This window comes from Vidua macroura, chromosome 6 (assembly GCF_024509145.1).
Source record: "Vidua macroura isolate BioBank_ID:100142 chromosome 6, ASM2450914v1, whole genome shotgun sequence".
Lineage (NCBI taxonomy): Eukaryota > Metazoa > Chordata > Aves > Passeriformes > Viduidae > Vidua > Vidua macroura.
In genome coordinates this window covers 44,584,305-44,602,986 of record NC_071576.1, presented here as the reverse complement: position 1 = coordinate 44,602,986, position 18,682 = coordinate 44,584,305, and the positions used below count along the sequence as shown (strand labels likewise).

Genomic DNA, 18,682 nt, shown 5'->3' with positions numbered 1-18,682 from the left:
ATAAATGAAGATTTGCAATCCAATGCTACAGATGGCCACAAAACAATATGGTAATTTTTTTTCTTGGATGTTTTACACAAAGTCAATCACAAGAATAAAAACTCAAGAACTAGTTACGTATCCATCTAATCTAATCTTTCCATCCAAGCCATGGATTAATCTGCTATTCTCACCATTTTAATATTTAATACTGCCCAATCAAAGCCTTACAAGATGATCAAACTTTATTCTTGCTGCTAATATACACAGCAGGGGCACGCTGATGTGGGGACATAGCACAGTGGTACTAACTGGCCTGAAAAGAGAAAGGAGTCCTGCTTTCAGCAAAGGAAAATACTTTGCATCCCAGGGCATGTTACTTGTTGATGACCTGCTTTACTTTCTAACTGTCAAGTGCAAAGGCTCTGAGGTTGATTGCCACTATTTTGCATTCACTGTCTACTCTGAAACCAAATGTAACCCCAGTTTTAACAGTAATGGTCAAAGTCTTCTGAGAATAAAAGAGGTAAAGTCTCAAAGGAGAAGCAATAGAGAAATTAAACAAAACCACAGCAGAAGATTTCAATGCCCATTACAACACCAATTTCATGCCTCATTTTACCTTTGGCTTCTTATAGAAGCCGGACAGATACCACCTCAACACTTGCTTCATTCGGGTGTATGGATCATCTTCAAGGATGGCTCTGCAGAACAGAACAGAAAACGTTCTTTATACTGGTCACACATCACATTAGCTTCTTAGCAGTATAATAACATCAATTTCAATCTATTTCCCCACAACTAAAGGGAAGTAACTTCTGTGCTGCTGCCAGTGAAAAAGGTGTCTCCCAGCAGAAATATATATATTTTTAGTAACGTATGTCACACAACACGAATTGTTAAAAAGTGGCACTCCTTGCCCTGCATTTCTGCAAAAAGACCAATAAAATTCCTGGAGTGTATCAGGTTTGATTGGACATTGGAGTAGGTTAATGTGGAACTGCCTCTCACACTAACATTGAGTCACAGCTAGTAGAACAGTGTGAATCATAAAAATAAACCTACACCATCAAGATCAAAGACTTTTTTTGTCTCTTTCTCTTTGTTTTCCTCTTTCATAAAAGATCTTTAAAGCTGATGTGCTCCATGAATTCTATCAGTGCTTTGAGATTTCATGCAATACTTCAGGTTGGAAGGGACTTCAAGAAGTCATCTCAGCCAGCACCTCCAAACAATGCTCAAAGATGAAGCAGAAAGTAAACCAAACCAAGGGAATTCCTGGTATTTCCAACCATTCAGTCAGATTTAAAAATCAATTTGGGTAGATTATTGCAAAATTCATTTAGAAGGATCACCTGAACCACAAATCAAACATTTTTTTATAGAAACCTCCAAACCTCTTGAAGTCTTCTTACATATCAGCACTGAGCAGAACTATTTCTTTAACTTCAGATGATACAAATACCACAACCAAGGCTTGAAAATACCATGATTCTGTAATTACCCAGAGAAAGTCGAATAAAAATGAGTAACCAGTGCTGCTATTAGAATATTGTACATCCTGGTTTTACAATCCACTAGGCATATCTCATTCAGAAGGCAGGTCCTATCTGGAAGCAGAACATTTCCTATTTTCTACTCTGTTGCTCCCAACAGGCCTCTCTCATCGAAGTTTTTAAAAGATGTTTCTTATTTGTTTATCAACCATCATAATTATATTGCTTTGAGGAACGGAAGTGCTTGACAGTTTTGGTTGCTCTCTTGTCCTATTCCCCTATTTGTGTATGTACACGAGCACACCAGGAGGTGGCACAGCTCTGTTGTGCAAAACTCCAAGGCATCGGCTGAATTCCCATCAGCTCCAGCCAACAGTGGCAAACACGTCCATATGTAAAGGTGGGTTTGTCTGGAGTTTAACTTTTCCTTCCTTGCCCCTCATTGGCAGCAGTCTATCTGTAAAAAGTCACTGCAGCTGGTGCTTGGTTGGATCTATGTTGAAACCAGTGACATCAGTATTATTTGGGAGCCTTTCTGGCACACACACAGAGATATTTTCACTAATAAAGGAAAAGTGCCCAGGTCAGGCCCACCCTGTGTGCTGCTTACTGGGAGAGCAGGTCGGCATGGTAGTAGTAGTCGGAGAGTTTGTTAAGGAATGAGCGTGGCTCCAGGATGAAGGTGGGCAGCACCACCCGTGACAGGTCCATGCCAGGCCGCAGCTGCTTCAGCAGGATCCACATCAGGCTCTTGTTCTCCTCAGAGACGGTTTCTGTCTGAGATGACTCCCCTGTCTACAGAGGCAAAGGGAACTTCAGGGCAGGAACAGGAAAAACCATTCCTTGTGGGTGCATTTCTCTGAGGTCCAAGCTCACCCATGAACGCCAGGCCCTGGCACAAGGGTGAATGCTCACCCTACACCACTGCAGAGAGACATCAGCCATGTCTCAGTAGAAATGAATCCCCAAAGCAATCAAGTGAGTGGTGCAGAAAGCCCTGGGAGTCTGGGAAGGCTGGCACGAGGCAGGGAGCACAGCTCTGTTGTGCTCCTTCCTGAGGCACTGCCTCCACACACAGGGCTGTCAGGGGCCAGCATGGACCAACATTAGCCAAGGGGACTGTGCACTGCAGGCACTCAGGAGGGGTGGACATGCCCAGAGCTGTTATAGCATCCTTGTGGCCTGGGGGATGCACAGAAGCAGCTCCTCTCAGTTCCCATTCTCCATTAACAACAGACTGTAAGATTCACTGGGATAGATGTAGAAAAATGTAGGAGGTAAACAAGTAACCAACAGAGAAAATAAGCAGTCCTGGAACTTCTAGACAAGACAAACTGGTGTGTCAATATGGCAAGGGCCCCACTGCCAGGTGAGAGACACAAAAATTCCAGCACCTGCCAGTGCTGCTCAGAGCCCTTTGCAGCAGAAATGTAGGTAAAAAAAGCCAGGAGTTCTGCTGTGCTTTCAGCCCTGTGTAGGCTCTATGCATTCAATGGGTCTACGAGATGTGCAACATGCCTTTCACACCACTAAAGAAGGTAAATTAAATTTTCAAGCAAAATTAAATTTTAATGGATCCTAGGCATCAAAATTTAACAGTGAAAGAGAAATTTTAGGTTTCCTACTGATTTTAGGCAAGAGATTTCTATGAGAAAAAGGGCACAGATTCACTTTTGGAAAGGACTTTGGTTTGGGAGAGGGCATAGCACAGCACAACAGGATTTTCAGGTGGTATAAATCACTAAACATTCTTTTTCACCACCTGAGCATTGCCTCGATGTTGCCTCCCAATCGTTACTACGATGCCTCCCTACATTCACAGCAAGTTTACCAGTCCTGCAGTGCTTGCAGGCTGAGGGAATTTCAAATTGAGGAACAACAAAGCTCTGTTACTCTGTTGCTTTTCAATTTTTGTACCATTCTTCTTTTGACAGTCTGATGCAATAAACACCTTGAAACCTCCAAGGAGAAATGGAATACCACAGCATCACCTAGGGCTCACAATGCAGAGGTCTGTCAGAACTCTCATTATTTATCCAGGTTCTCAAGAATGCTGGTACTGTCAATATAAATTAATGCCATGTTGAAATTGCTGGATAAAGTGTTACTCAGAATGAATCACTGTACACAGGATGGACATAAATACAAAGAGAAAAAGATGCAGGAAGATATGAACAACCTCAAATAATAACTCTTTTTATAACTTCTTTAGACTACAAGCTTGGGAAAAAATGTGTTTTTTTTCTGTTATCAATCTACCTACTGAAGTGTCTATTTTGTGTTCTAGACTGAGTTTTGCAGTCTCAAAGTTCTTCTGACACCTGTCTCTGCCTTCACATTTCAACTGCAAACAAAGCAAAACTGGAATGCCAAATGCACAAAGGCCTTCCAAGAGCACATCATCACACCTACCCATGTGCACACGTTTAAAATGAGCCCTCAAAGCCAAGCTGAAGATGTAACTGCCAGTCTGTGACCTTTGTCCTGCCACACCTGAATTGCACACACAGGCTGTGCACAGTTTCAGTTTAAGATGACAACTGACATTACTTCTGGCATGTGTTTACCTTGAAACATCTCCACCCAGGGGAGTTACATCATTGCACAAAACTTATTTTTCTCTATGTTCCTTTCGTCAGTGAGTTCAGACTCAACAACCAATCCTACCTGTGTGGCCCAGGTGATGACAGCCCCACCTGCTGAAGGAATCTTACAAAACACCCACTGGCCAAGGCCACATGGCAATTCTTTTTGGAAGCCCACTGGATGCTACCTATTCCTGAGCAGACACACTATGGAGAGACTTATTTAATGCCACACAAAGTGTCACTCTCCAACAGAAATGCAGTCTTTTTCACTTGGTTTGTAGTGCATTTTTTTCTTATTTTAATGTAAAACTGCAGAGATCTCTCTCTCACACACACCCACGTACACACATCAGCGTAGCCCGTAAGGTTTGTTCGAACACCAAAATATCAGCCTGCCCTACCACCACTTCTAGGACAAGTTTGTCATGTGAAGAAAGGTCATTTTAGAATAAGCAGCTGACAGAAATTAAGCTTGCTTTCATTTTGCTGCTGCGTAGTTACTCATCTGTTTGAACCCAGTTACCATTTGCCTGTCTGCAAGGGGATTTGAGGGAAAAAATGCATTAAAGAGAAGCTAGGTGTAATTAGGATATATTTGACTATATTTTTTTTGTCAATATTAGTAGTACACTTTCAGGAAAACATTGAAAGAAAAGGATAAGAGTCCGGTGAAGAGTCTGGAGCACGAGTCCTGTCAGGAGTAGCTAAGGGAACTTGGGTTTAGCCTGAAGAAAACAAGGACGAGGGAAGACCTTATCACACTCTAGAACTACCTGAAAGGAGGTCTTCTCCAGGTAACAAGTGATAGGAGAGGAGGAAGTGGCCTCAAGCAATGTCAGGGGAAGTTTAGATTGGATATTAGCATAATTTTTTCACTAAAAGGATTGTCTGGCATTGGAACCGGCCTGGAACAGATGGTGATTGGAGTCACCATCTCTGGAGGTACTTAAAAGCCATGTAGATGTGGTGCTGAGGGACATGGTTTAGTAGTAGACTTGGCAGTGCTGAGTTAATAACTGGACTTGATCTTGAGGGTCTTTTCCAATGTAAATCGTTCTACAATTCTGTGACTCTAAGAAAAAAAAAATAGCTCTCCAGCAGTGTGTTTCTTTGAAGCACCAACAAGAAAGACATCAGCTTCCTTGTTCAAAGCAGCAGGCAAGCAAGTGCTCAGAGCAGAGCTCTTCTGCTGCCGGCTCAGACTGATTCTCACACAGCACACTTGGCTGCCCCAGCTCTCTAGCACTGCCTTCCTCAGAGGTGTCACAGTGACATCAGCTAGCAAGGCTCTTATGTGGAACAGAAATGCAGCCTCCTGCTGTTAAATGTCATGAGAAATGGCTTTCAGATCAGCAACTGGCATTTAGCAATCAAATGGCTCAAATGCTCCATTCAGACACAAAAAAAAAAGCATAATAAAAAAAAGGAAGTGTCATATTTTGTATCACACAAGGACTGAGTGCCTTAATTGGCCAGGACACATGCCCAGGATAATAATCCCCCCTCCTGCTGGCTCCATGAATGTGCCAATGCTGTGCAGATCTTTAATGCAATAACTGGTTAAAGCAATCACTCATGCTAGAAATGCACGAAAGCACAGTTGCAGAGCTACTGTTCATAATGCAGAATTATTAAAGCATATGATAACACCACATAATTCAGCAGCAAACTGTGCTTTGCTTTGTCTGTAAAACACTGGAACTCATAAAGTTGGCTGTTACCTGCCATACAGCTAAAAGGCTGAATGACAAATACTACATTTTAACAGGAACAGGCAGCAATCAAGATTTTTGCTTTCTTACCTCTCCAAATTCTTCATAGACTTGTTCAATATAAGCGGTCCCCTTCCTTCCTGGAGAGACCTCTCCCTGTATTTCTGACTGATCACTCTCACTTTCATTTGTCTTCCTGCTGTTCTCATGTGCTTCATTCTCTGACTCCTCTATGTTGTCTCTCTCTGACTTGTCTGAAAAAGCATCATTTTCCAAGTGGTGGTTGTTCTCAAGGGTTGATTCATTCAACCTGCAACACACAGTTCATTACTTGCTTCATTTTGATTTACAAAGGCACATTGCTTAAGGCTTTTAAAACACAGTAAAAATACCCCCAGGACTCAGAATAGGGTGTGCAGACCATGACAATCTCAACACTGATTTCCTGAATAACAAGGGTTTTATCACAGAAAGAGTGAATTATTTTCCATCAAAATTTTCCCCTCCAAACTGCACTTTTCAAAATGTGCCAACTCCATTTACCCACCATTACATAGCCCTGCTGCTGGCTCTGGATGGGAGCCTACAGACCAGAGGGATACAAAGCAAGAGTGCTCCAACAACTCTACACTGCTGATAAGAGAACTGAAGTATCCATCAGGAGAGATTTTTCCCTTTACAGAAATCAGTGGATTGCAGCACGTATTAAAAATATGACATTAGAGGATACATTTTCTTTTCAGTGCTATTGCTATTTTATTTCAACAGAGGGTGGTCCTAAGTCAGTCCTACACTAGAAAAGAAAAATTTAAAAACTAATAGAAGCAAGTATTTTCTCACACACATACCCCTCCCTCATCCATTCCTTCCTCTGGGGGAACGTGCTTCCCCCAGATGATGCTGTGTGGAAGAACAGAGTTGAAAGCATGGAGTGGACAACTGCATGTGGTAAGAATTCCTAAATTATAACAGTATCTAAGGGAAAGCATGGAAGGTGTAACAAGCTTCACGCTCAGTGATCCAGACTTTAGAGAATGCAAAAAATTCTCTCTCAAGTAACCTATAGCATCTCCACTTGAAAAAGCAGATGTAGTTCATATGACAGATGGCAAACATGATTGCACAGGCCAGAGATCAGGTGCTGAAAAGTACTCACTAAATGCACTTTTTTCAAGTGGTATCTACCACAGGAAACAGTTTTCTTTATTCATACATGTCTGCACACACATTACCTCTTCCATAGCCTGGCCTAGCTCCCATTTGCTGAACTTCTCAGCTTGTCCTTCCTCTGAAAATTTTGTAACTGAGACCTCATGAAAAATTGCTCTTGCATAGAGCAATAAAAAAAGATTCCTAGCTATACAAAGCGTTTCAGAGGATCTAAACAGGCCGTGGATCTTGAAGAGTTTTGTAACTTCCTGTAGTCTATCTTCCTTTCCCAAGATTTCTCAGTACATGGGAATGTTCTGTCAAGTTTCTCTATGATGGGCATTTTCTTAGGCCATTCTGGCCATATTCCAATTTTTACTAAGGATGAATGCTGAAAGTTCCCATCCTTGGTCTTTTCCCCGCTCTTGTTATTTTCTATTTTGAAAAGATAATTAAGCATTGCTAGGTAGAGCCAGATTACACTAAACTAAAAAAAAAAACAAAAAAACAAACCAAAACAAAAAAAAAAAAAACCAAAAAAACCCCAAAAAACAAAACAAAACAAAACAAAACAAAACAAAAAAAAAACAGAAAAAAAAAAAAAAACAGAAGAATCAAAATGCAGAACTGGCATCAGCTTTTCAGAAGATCTCAACTTCCAACTATGCACTGAAATAAGCTCATGATTTTTAACTTGCCAAGCAAGCTACATTGTGACAGCCACAGCTCAGTTTCTGGCAGAGCCCAGTTTCTAGAGCTCTTTTGGAAGTGTCATTTTACAGCTTTCTGTGCCTTTAGAAAATCTTTCTTTTAACTGCATTTGTAAATATATGCATGTCTGCATATATATACACATATATATATATACACACACATATATATATATGTTTATATATACAAACCACAAGGTTTTTTAATTGACAGTTGTACTGTACAGTAAAATTAAATAAGAGTCATAAATCAAGAGTAAATGACCAGCACTAATAATTTGCTATCAGACGTTATGTGTCTTCATTGTTCTAGTGCCAGTATGTTAGTTCTCTTTTTTAGTCAGCAAGCAGCAAATGTAGTGACTGATAACCAAATACACTGGAGGCACAGACTACACACACGTGAAATTAAAATCATAAAGCAGAAAAAAGATGAGGAGAGAGCTGTCTGGAGACATTATCCCACAGTTCCTTACCATAGTTGTTCCCTGGATCGTATGTCCAGGAAAATATTAGGTTTGGATCATTTAAATACCTAATTTATTCCTTAACTTTTCAATGGTCAGGTAAACATGTGAGTGTTGTCTGTGGTTGCTTTGCTCCCTAGACCTACTGAAAGTCTTCTCCATCGGGAAAAAAATACTTGAAAGAACAGTTCATTATAAGGCTTTTAGTTCATGGCTGAGAAGTAGGACTTGTTTCTATTTCACATTTGTAAAAAGAGCAAGTTTTCCAGTGTCACCTGCCTCACATTTGGGAAATATATGAATTTTAATTGAATAAATTACCCTTTTCTTAGTTTTCTCTCACCACTACCCCTCCCCTTAGTATTTTTTTAGGATTTCAGATTTAGTCCAAGAGGGAAATCAGATTCATATGAAATTCCACTCAACTGTGCACTGATTACCCACCACCACAAGACTTAATACATCCCGAGCCACAGAGCCACTCTGGAGAACCAAAGAGAAAACAGATGCTTCTCATTCTGAGGATCAAATACGGGATGCTGAAGTGCACCCAGATTCTTCCTCCAAAGAGAATCATCATTGAATATGTGTGATATACTAAAAACAAACGTCATGCAATGAGCTTGGCCAACCAATCAATGTAAAGACTTCACAGGGGCTTCCAATGAGATTTGGACCAGACTCCAAAAGCTGAGGGGGGAAATGTCTATGCTAAAAGTCAGCACTGGATTTCCACCATGAACATGGGCAACCTGGTACTTTTCATGGATAATTTACTGTTTCAGCATATTAGAGTTCTCTTACAGCAGTGCTTTATTCTCTAAGTGGCATTCCTCGAAACATCAGTTGTTGACCAGGACTTCTTTGTGTTTGATACTGCTATTCTACACGAAGCAAATAAAAAACTTTGGCTTTTGCAAATGAGTAACCAGCCAGATTCCTGGGGCTGCTGGAGATAAGACATGGAATCCACAAGAAATACAACTTCATATTAAAAAGAAGAGTGCCTGGTGCCCTAAAAGTTTCTTGTCTAAAGTCAGTGATGTGCACAGTACTTAAGCCTTTGATTCACTCACACAGTTCTCTCTCTCATTTTTATATGCTTCAAAAGACATGGATTTTGAAATCACTGTATAATCTTGATTTGTTTCCCAGCAGGAAAGGAGCAAAGCAGCCAGCAGACAAATGCAACTTTGGCTCAACAGAAAATCTGCTTTTGCCAGCTCCCAAGGGGTTTTTGTTCTCCCTATAATATCCATCATCTTCCCTTTCTTTTTCTGTTCTTAACAGAGTAGTTTGGCTAATTTGAAGATAGAGTTAAATGTAATTAACTGGCCCCCTAACAACTTCATGCCAATTTAATTGGTAAGATTCCCTGTAGGGAAAGCATTTAATTAGAATGATTGAATCCCTGTGAAGAAGCCACTGTTCACTGGCAAACCAAAACCACTTTGCTCAGCACTTGTACAGTTTGGGTTTTGCATTCTCCCTTATTTAAATGTTCTTCATTCCTTCAGGGATGACAGCAAGTCATCCTCCTGTCCTGTAACCCTCAAACTCCCCTGGGCTTTATGCACTGGGGAGTTTGGGTACACATTCCCAACAGAGGTAGGACTCAGAAAGGAGAGTGTACTGTCCAGACGACCACATGCTGACCGCCCAGCTTGAACCAGACTCGGCTAAAATTTGAGCCTGTAAGAAATATCTGATTGCAATTGTGGGTACTCTGTCCTGCTGAAAACTCTGCCATGTGTGTTGCTACTACTGAGTCCCATATTTCAAGAGGGCTTTTAATGTTGGACAACTAAGAGGTGAAATAGAGGTATCACTTAAGCATCATTCACACATCATATTCTGAAGAAATACTTTACTACAGTTTTAACCCTATCTTCTGCATCAGCTTACAGGAGCCATGGGTTTGCCTGAATGTTCTCAGTGCCACAGGCTCCATTTTAATATTATGTATATTTCTGTACACACATCCATCAGCCAAAAAAACAAGTCCACTGCATTCCTGAATTCATTACCCCAGTGAGCACTGAGACTCCCAGACGTAAGGAAAGTATTACGAAAGAAGGCCACAAGCAGAAGTACTAGGGTACATTATGAGGTAAGAGATTAGATTTCCTTTTCTTCTCCCACTGCTTCCCAATAAAGCTCTCTTCAAACTCTAGATAAAAACCTGAAGAGCAGGACTGGAGAACACATGCTGGGATTACCAGAATGTATCAGGGCAAAGGACAGACTGAAATGCTGCCATCCCTTTGGTCCCATGGGGCCAGAGATACCTTCACACTCTGAAGAGGACTCAGACCCCTGCTGTTGTTATAACAGAGACCAAGAAAACCTCTTAAGGGTGAGGTCCTGCTCCGCAAGGCGTCATCATTGCAGACTGCAAGAATTGCTACCCTAGAAACTGCATAACTGATGGTGCTCTGAGCTCGAAAAGTCAAATTCCAATCAGCAGAACTAGAAATAGACACTACCTCTCCCAGTTCTCACTCCAAAGGCCAAATGTCTATACCAGGAGGATTTTTGAAGTTGCTTATTCAGTTATAAGCAACAGAAAGGCCTGGGGCTTTTTAATGTGTACAGAGCTTTGATGCTCCAAAATGCTACAGTAATACCAGAAATATGAATAGAAAGGAGGCTGTGGGGACTTTTTCCCCTTATGTAAAAATTTATCTGATTCATCAAGGAAGAAGTTGGACACCCCTCAAAACCCCTGCAGAGAAAGAAAGTAATTATAAAACTAAGGATGCGGTGTGTGCACTCTGCTGACTATAACACAGTACTACTAGGGAAGAGTACACATTATTAAAAAATAGATCAGTCTCAGAGCCATATGTGCTAGCAACACACAGACATTGTTAGTGACTGTGTCTGTGTAACTACAGCAGCTAGATTCTGCAATCTTTACTCAGGCAAGCCATTTTTCATGCTGGCATCCCCAGACACCATTTTGGCCCAAGCAGGGGACAGAAGAAAGTTGTTTATGTACAAACAAACACAGCTGAGATTTCCCACAGCCCATGCGTTCAAGCATTAGATGGCAACACCCAGCCCATGTATTGATGAGGGATGCAGCAGCAGAACACACAGGCTGGTTTTTAAACAGAATTCCTCAGTTGACTCTGGCTTAATTATGCTCAAGTTTGAGCCATATGCCACCTCTCTGTACGTTAAGGAGTAACAGCCCCATCTTACTGGAAGAACTCCTGGTCTGACATAGCACTGGTGTGCAAGAGGTGGTTGAGCCCCGCATGTGCAGAATCACCCGAGCTGTTCATGTCTCCACCCTTTCCCTGCTTGGAGGCACTGAGCCTGAAGAGGCTGGAGCAACGCAGAGCAAGCTCCAGAGCATCCAGCCAGCATCGGCCTGTGAAAACAAAAGGAATTATTGAAGCACAGCAGAGTAAATAACACAATTCATGCACTGCTTCTAGAAAAGCTTCTTGCCTGGAAGTAAAGCTCATTATCATTATAATTTAGGAAGTCACTGGGTAGAATATATTTTTCATACGTATAATCCCTAGGTTATCTTGCCAGGAATGGTGAGATTTAGTGGCTGCATGAGTAATATATCTGCATGGGTGATACAGTGGGAAGCTCACCCCAACTTCCTCTTCCCTAAGAACATTCTGATCTCCCACAACTTGTTCACATCTCATTGCCCTTTCTGATTTAGTCTGAGATGCAGGGAATCTGTGCAGGCACGGTGCTTCCACACCACCCAGCATCTCACATCTGCAAGTAATACACTCCCTAAAACACATTCACCACTTGGCATCCCCACCTTAGGCACTTCCCAATGGCAGGGAGATGCCAGGGCACTGAGCTGTGTGGGAGAGATCCCTGCTTACTCTGGGATCACTGAACCACAGCCTGCTCAGGGGTCCCATGCTGGCTGCAGTAACCACCATTCCAACCAAAATCCAAGATAGTCAATATGTGACAGAGTGATTGAGACTGGAGAAAGTTGCCAGGTTGTTCTTTTTCCCTCCTTCTCTGCATTTTACTTTTTTTTTTTTTCTATTTCTTCTCTCTGCCTGGTCCATCAGATAATCTCTGTGGGTTATCACTTTTTCTTATCTTGACGCAAAAAAATCTTTACCTGAAGGGTCCATTTTGGAGAAATTATAAGCATGGCACAGAGCCAAGACAATCTGCAGCTCCTATGCACAGCCACACTGGATTTCCTTATGGCCTGCAGAGGTGCCACAGACAGACAGCAAATTAAAAGCACAGGAAACCAAGCTGACCCTTGGCTCCTTTTGCAATGATCCATACAAGGCCAGAAAGCTGTGTGCTAAAGCCCAACCACCACAGTGCTGGAGCTGCTGTACTCCTGGAAGCATCTGAAAACAGCCTGCTTCTGTAGTGCAGTCATTAATAAGGCCAGGGCACCTGCAAATTAGCTGAACATTTGAGAATTGAAGTATCAAGGGAGTTATCCTCTAATTTCAAGCTTGTAAAACAGAGCTCTTCATTACACTTCTCAGAATACATTTCATAATAATTAGAAGTGTGATTGAGAGGCAGTGAAGGAAACAAAGGATTTTGCTCTAGCAATGGCAAGTGCTGCAAACAGGGTTTCCCTGGACTGCATTAATTCCTGGTCCCATTTGGCAAAAATTTCATTAAATTCTTTTCTATCACACAGTATCAAGCACTTGCATAAATCTCACTGGGATCCTGCTGCTCTCCTGGGCAGAATTCCCATCAACTTCAACATTACCAAAATTTGGCCCTACAAGACCAATGACAGCTTAAAAAAAATCTAGAACATGCATATAAAGAAATATTTACAAATTTGAGTTGCTTTTAGTGCTTGCTTTGATACAAAGCTGCAACCAGTAAAATAAAAACATCTCAAATCTTTGAAGACCTGCACTTGAACATTTTGCCACAAACACTGCAGAGCCCCAGTCATTTATTCTAATTTTATCCAATAAATTCCTTCAACTTATGATTTAATAATAATATTACAAATAATAGTTAATAAAAGACTAGACAGGTTGAATACTGTTGGAATTGATTTCACACTATTTTGTATTTAACAAATATTCTTGCATTAAGGCTCTACAGGCAGAGATTTATGCCATTCTCACTATGTGGAGGATTTGCATGGATAACCCATTAGAGTTAATGGCTGCACTGAGCACAAATCCACCTCCTCCCACATATTCCTTGTCCCCCAAACCCACCATTATGCGCATCTGTTTCAGGCTGTGCCTCACAAGGGAGCACACTCCTGCTCAGGCTCCCCGCCTTGACTCTCCTCTGCTTTTAAAACTGCTTTTATTTTCCAGTTCCGCAGAGTGAGAACTCTGTGATATGATATTTGGAAATGCTGCATATGTCAAGATATTTTTGTATTAAATAGGCTGTTAAAATCAGGTGCTTTGACAGGTAGGTTTATTTGTAGCAGCACGAGCCCTTTGAGGGCAGCACCGAGGTAATCTCCTCAGTGCTCTGCATCTCTCAGGTACATTCATTTTCCTATGATGGCTGAGGCAAGGGTGGCCCAAAGTCTCCCTCAGACATCCCCCTCCCTGGGGATGTAGACAGAGCAGCCCATGCTGGCCATGACCCATGGGCAGCTCTTTTACTCCCACCCCACTGCCACAGGGGTTCACTGGTGCTGACATGACCTTACAGGCTTGGTCAAAAATTTGGGGTTCACTGCGTCACCAGAGGAAATTTCTACACAATATACTTAGGTTTACAACTCTTCAGATAACTTCCTGGGAGGCGTTATGAGAAACCTGAATCTTTTCTGAAGCCTCATTCAAGGAGCTTAAATTTAAAAAAAAACCCAAAACATTAAATATTCATTTTAATAGTCCCAGGCAGATACACAAAGCTTTAGAGGAACTTGTTGTGCATAAGCAGTCAGCATTCCTCGTGCCCTGCAGCAAACAGAAATGGCATCAGTGTACACCCTTGTTTTCATTTCTAACAGAAACTGAACCCAAGGGATGCAGAGCATCCCCAAGCCCAGAAATGGGCCTTCAGCCATCAGGTGGTGCTGTGAATCTAAACAAACATGTCATTAACCCAAATGGAAAATACAGGCTTACTTCTGCAAATAAAAAGGTTACATTCTCTGCAAGTCAATGGTGTGTTAATTGCAGCATAAAACCATAAAATTACACTCTCTCAATTACAGGGATTGCACACAAGATAAACCTGTTTCCTTGCTAAAGGCCTATATGAAATGTTTTTACATCTGAGTAACCTTTCTGTTGAGCTGTATTCTTCTGGATTGTGAAGATGATACAAAAATGCTAGCATTTGGATTACTTAATTGCTTACCTGACAAGTCTACTCACTCCCTCAGGAACTGCAGTAGGGGAGAAATGAATGTGGTCACATAATTAAAGGCTGTCACCTACAGTCATGGTACTGCATGAAGGCTTCATGGCTACCTCAATTCTCACATCTTCTAATTTTGAGTGGGTGACTCAAATAGGTTTTTTTCTATACAGGGTAATTAGATCAGAAAATAATGTAAGATGTGGGTTCCTTCAGAGAGGAATGGCAGCCCAAAAGGGTGCATATGAAGGAAGCAAAAAAAAAGTTACAATAATATTCTTTTGGGAGGTTTGAAGCTACAATGTAAAAAGTGCAATAAATTATCAGTTATAATTTTTCACAAACTGTGGCTTAAACTCAGCATATGTTTAAATTCTGAAGAAGAACCCAGAAGTATATTGTCACCTTGTGGCAGAATCTCCCCACAAGCTTTTAAGCTGTTCTCAAATCAAATTATGTAGAAACAGAAAGTACATTGGAAAATACCTCTAAGATTATCAAGTCCAACTGTTAACCCAGGACTGCCAAGTCCACCATTAAACCATGTCCCAAAGTGCCCCATCTGCATGTCTTCTGCAGGGATGGTGACTCAGCCACTTTCCTGGGCAGCCTGTTCCAGGGCTCATCCACTAAGCAGGTCACCTTGCCATAGAAGGAGATCATTTTGGTCAAGCAGGACCTGCCTTTCCCAAACCCAGGCTGGCTGGTCCTAATCCCTTGGTTGTCCTGTACATGCTTTGAGGTGCAAACAGGAATCACTATGGCTCCTTGCAGGACACCTCCTGGGTCAGCAGGGCACTGCTGGTATCATGAAGAAACCTGGAGGCTGCAAGGCTGAATAGCAGCAAGCAGGCATGTGCTTGCACCAGCTCTTTTTTTCACAGACAAAAGGAACTACTAAATGCAAGAGACAAAAATAATTTCTTCTCCCTCTTGGGGAAACAAAATCAGAACAACAGAAGGTGCTTATGCTGCTAACCTAGGTTCAGTTCAAAGAAAAATGTGACTCTGTCCTAGTCTTTGAAGAGATCTAAAATTACAAAAATATCTCACAGGACAAAAACAGGCAGCATTTAAAACACAAAGCTATTCAGTTTTGAAATTCTTTGCACTCACCTAGAACAACTCATAATCTGATGTGCCAAGTCTATGTGCCACATTTTGCAGCAGCTGGTCATGGAGGATGCAGCCAATGTTCTCTCACCACTCACGAGAAAGAAAAATCTGCTCTAGATGGAATCACACCCTAACACACAGAAATATCAGTCTGGGACTATACTTCTTTTCCACTGCATTCCTGTAGCTACAGAACACCTGGGATTAATCTCTTGCCAATTAAGACTTCAAAAGGCTCACACTGAGCAACCACACATTCCTCCAGAGAGGCCTCACTAAGGGAATATTATTCTTCTTGAATTATTAAAGTCCTCCAGCTTTGGCCTCATGTCTCACACTTACAAGATAGATGCTTTTAAAATTCAATCTGAAGTAGACTGTCACCTGGAAATGATGAATTCTTGTTCAAGTGCACACAAATCATGAATGGTGAGAAAGAGGCTGATTTGGTTCAGCCAGTGAACATTAAGATCATCGTGTTCAGCTGACTGCTTATTTTGCTGTACCACTTGGGTGCCTGTGTGCATGATTTCTCCCACTTTGCCTGTCAAGATGCAAGAATGTGAGCTCTCAATTAGCTGCAGGTGCAATTTATACAGTGAACTTAATGAAATCTTGTTGCAAAAGCCAGGATTTTAAACCACTGTGAAAGGTCTAAGGAATATGAAAAACAGACATAAAGCGAAAAAGATACTCTATTTTCTCCAGAGCTGCAAAGACCCAGAGATGTATTTCATTGTTAAATTGGTTTCAAATTGCAATCTTCCCTGTGGTTTTTTGCTTTTGTGCATGACCCTTATTTCAATAACCTAATTTCTTTCCCAGATGAGAGCATCAGTCTGGGGGAAGGGCCAGATGCCTAGAAAAGAAACAACAACACTGTAAGCCAGACCATCAGGATTTCCACACACTGTATCCACATTGGGCAATGGAGGCTACCCAAAGCATACAAGGAGAGGGCAGACAGAAGGAATAAAATATAAATGTGGTTTACAATTTCACGTTAAGATTTCAACCCTTGGTAATCTGCCACTTTGAATTCCATTAGTAGGAATATGCCCTGTGGCAGCAGTGCCCATGGCAGAGTGGAGATCCTCACTCTGAGACCTAAGCAGGTGACTTAAAATGCTTAGGACACACCAGTTAGATCTCAGGAGCAGCTCCAGAATGGTCTGGACAGGAAGCTTGGGACAGATTTAAACTACTAATTCTAAGTCACTCCTCAGCACAAATCTGAAATGTAGACACAATCACTGGTTCAGAAAAAGCAGTCTTCTTTTTTGAAACTGCTAAGAAAGAAAGACCTTGCACTTGTACAGGTTGAGCCTGTAGGCTGACATGACCTTTCCAGAGGCTGATGTTTAAAACACATCAAAAGGCAGACTGCTGCTCTGGTCTGTGAATGTGAAACCTCCTGTAGCCAGGCAGTGGTTCTGCAGATCGTCCAGAAGTCATGGTCTTAAGTGCTACCAACAGTCTGTCACAGATGGTACAGCAGAGGGGAAAATGGGGATTCTGAAATGCTGAGAGAAAAAGTAGGCCATTTAGCTGCTGATCATGATAAAGTTGCCTGGATGGCTGAACTGTACATCTAACATATGCAACAACTCAGTATTTCCCAGCAAGTCAGAGGCCTCCACAAGTTACTTATATTTGCCAAATGCTTTGTTCATTTTCCACTACTAACATGGGAGACTGTGGTTAAGAAGAACACGACAAGGACACCTCTTCAGAGATGCTGTAGATTCATTCAGGGTTGCACTATGGGGGAGATGTGAACACACTTCAAATATACACAAGGGCCCAGATCCTGCCTGCCCCATTTGTCTCAGCTGGCTTAGCTCATTTTACCTCAATCTCCTGTCTCTCTTGCATCCTCTTGGTTTGTCCAGAGTGTTAAAGAAATTAAACTCATGGACACCCTTTTGGAGATGCCTCTTTACAACAGGTGAAGCAATGTACCAGTCTAAAACCATTTCAGTCTTGTCTTCCGAGCTTAAAATCAAACTGTACAAACTGCAAAATACAAGCCTTACTTTCCTGCAGTTTATACAGAATTCTTTACATGTAGCAGTTTCTGCTCCTTATGTCTTTGTCTGCATATGTTTTACATGACCTACTGACATTAATACTGTCTCCAAGTCACTCGTCTCCATGTATGACACTCATGTTTGGCCCTTTGTCAGGACATGTGTTTGGGAGGAAGCTGTTCTTCCCTCTTATCTGGAGATTCACATCCTGCCCTTCCTACACAAAATATGCCCACTTTCCACAGCTCACTGACCTCAGCTGTGAAATCAAATACTCTCATTCAGCTGAAAATAACACCACTTTTCATGCTAATATTTCTGGTGCAATTCAGAATCAATTTTTTTGTGAAGTCCACTGCTAAATGGACAGATTCCAAAGCTTTCGCTTTCATGATCATCTCATCAGACTCAGAATCTACCAGGCATAATGTGGGTGCTCCTGGAGCAGGTGGCTCTTAGGGCACTGCTGGTGCTGTCCAAGAGCTTGTATTTTGTCTTGAACCAAAGGCCCTAGTTACTTTATACATACACATTTAGGATATTTGATTGAGAAGCACCTAAGTTCCTCCTCCTCCTTCCCTTGATCACTTAGCTTTCCATCTAACATTAGGATCCTACTTGAGAGAAGCAGCAAAGTAAAGTCACACTAAGCTGAAAGTAACTCTATTTTCAAAATGTGTTCCAGCAACTCACTATTTTAAGCTCTTTTAACACTGGAGACACATAATAATTCACTGGGCAGAAAACTTCCCACAAGCATTTCAACACTGAAAATTCTCATGTGCCAGGTATGGTCCCTTTTGTGCTTTTCCACCCCTTGTTGTACAACCCAGACAGAGAGATCACAGCTAGAAAAGTCTCACCTCTGATGATCTCTTGGGAGCTATTGCTACCTTAGGAGCAATTACTAACTTAAGGTTAGTTAAAACAAATTTAAAACTCTTCTACTCCATGTAACTGGCCTGTGGCAGACATCATAAAAAGAGAGAGTAGAAGCTCAGCCACAGGTCTCTTTGCCAGGCTGCCTCTGTGGTTTAATCATTAATAATTAAAATCGTGGAAAGACAAGCACATGGGTCTCTAAGGAAATAATATTTTATAAAATCTGGATTGACAG

General features: G+C 41.6%; 1 protein-coding gene across 6 annotated transcripts in view; it reads right to left on the bottom strand.

Moving 5' to 3' along the window:
* OSBPL5 (oxysterol binding protein like 5) overlaps nucleotides 1–18,682 on the bottom strand; it is a 133,770-nt gene that overhangs the window by 17,083 nt on the left and 98,005 nt on the right. For all 6 annotated transcript variants that reach the window (XM_053980821.1, XM_053980824.1, XM_053980822.1 and 3 more), the window contains exons 9-12: nucleotides 11,309–11,480; nucleotides 5,866–6,085; nucleotides 2,086–2,270; nucleotides 602–683 (exon numbers count right to left, since the gene is read on the bottom strand). In XM_053980821.1, the coding sequence (XP_053836796.1) occupies nucleotides 602–683; nucleotides 2,086–2,270; nucleotides 5,866–6,085; nucleotides 11,309–11,480 (659 nt within the window). The remainder of the gene's footprint in view (nucleotides 1–601; nucleotides 684–2,085; nucleotides 2,271–5,865; nucleotides 6,086–11,308; nucleotides 11,481–18,682) is intronic.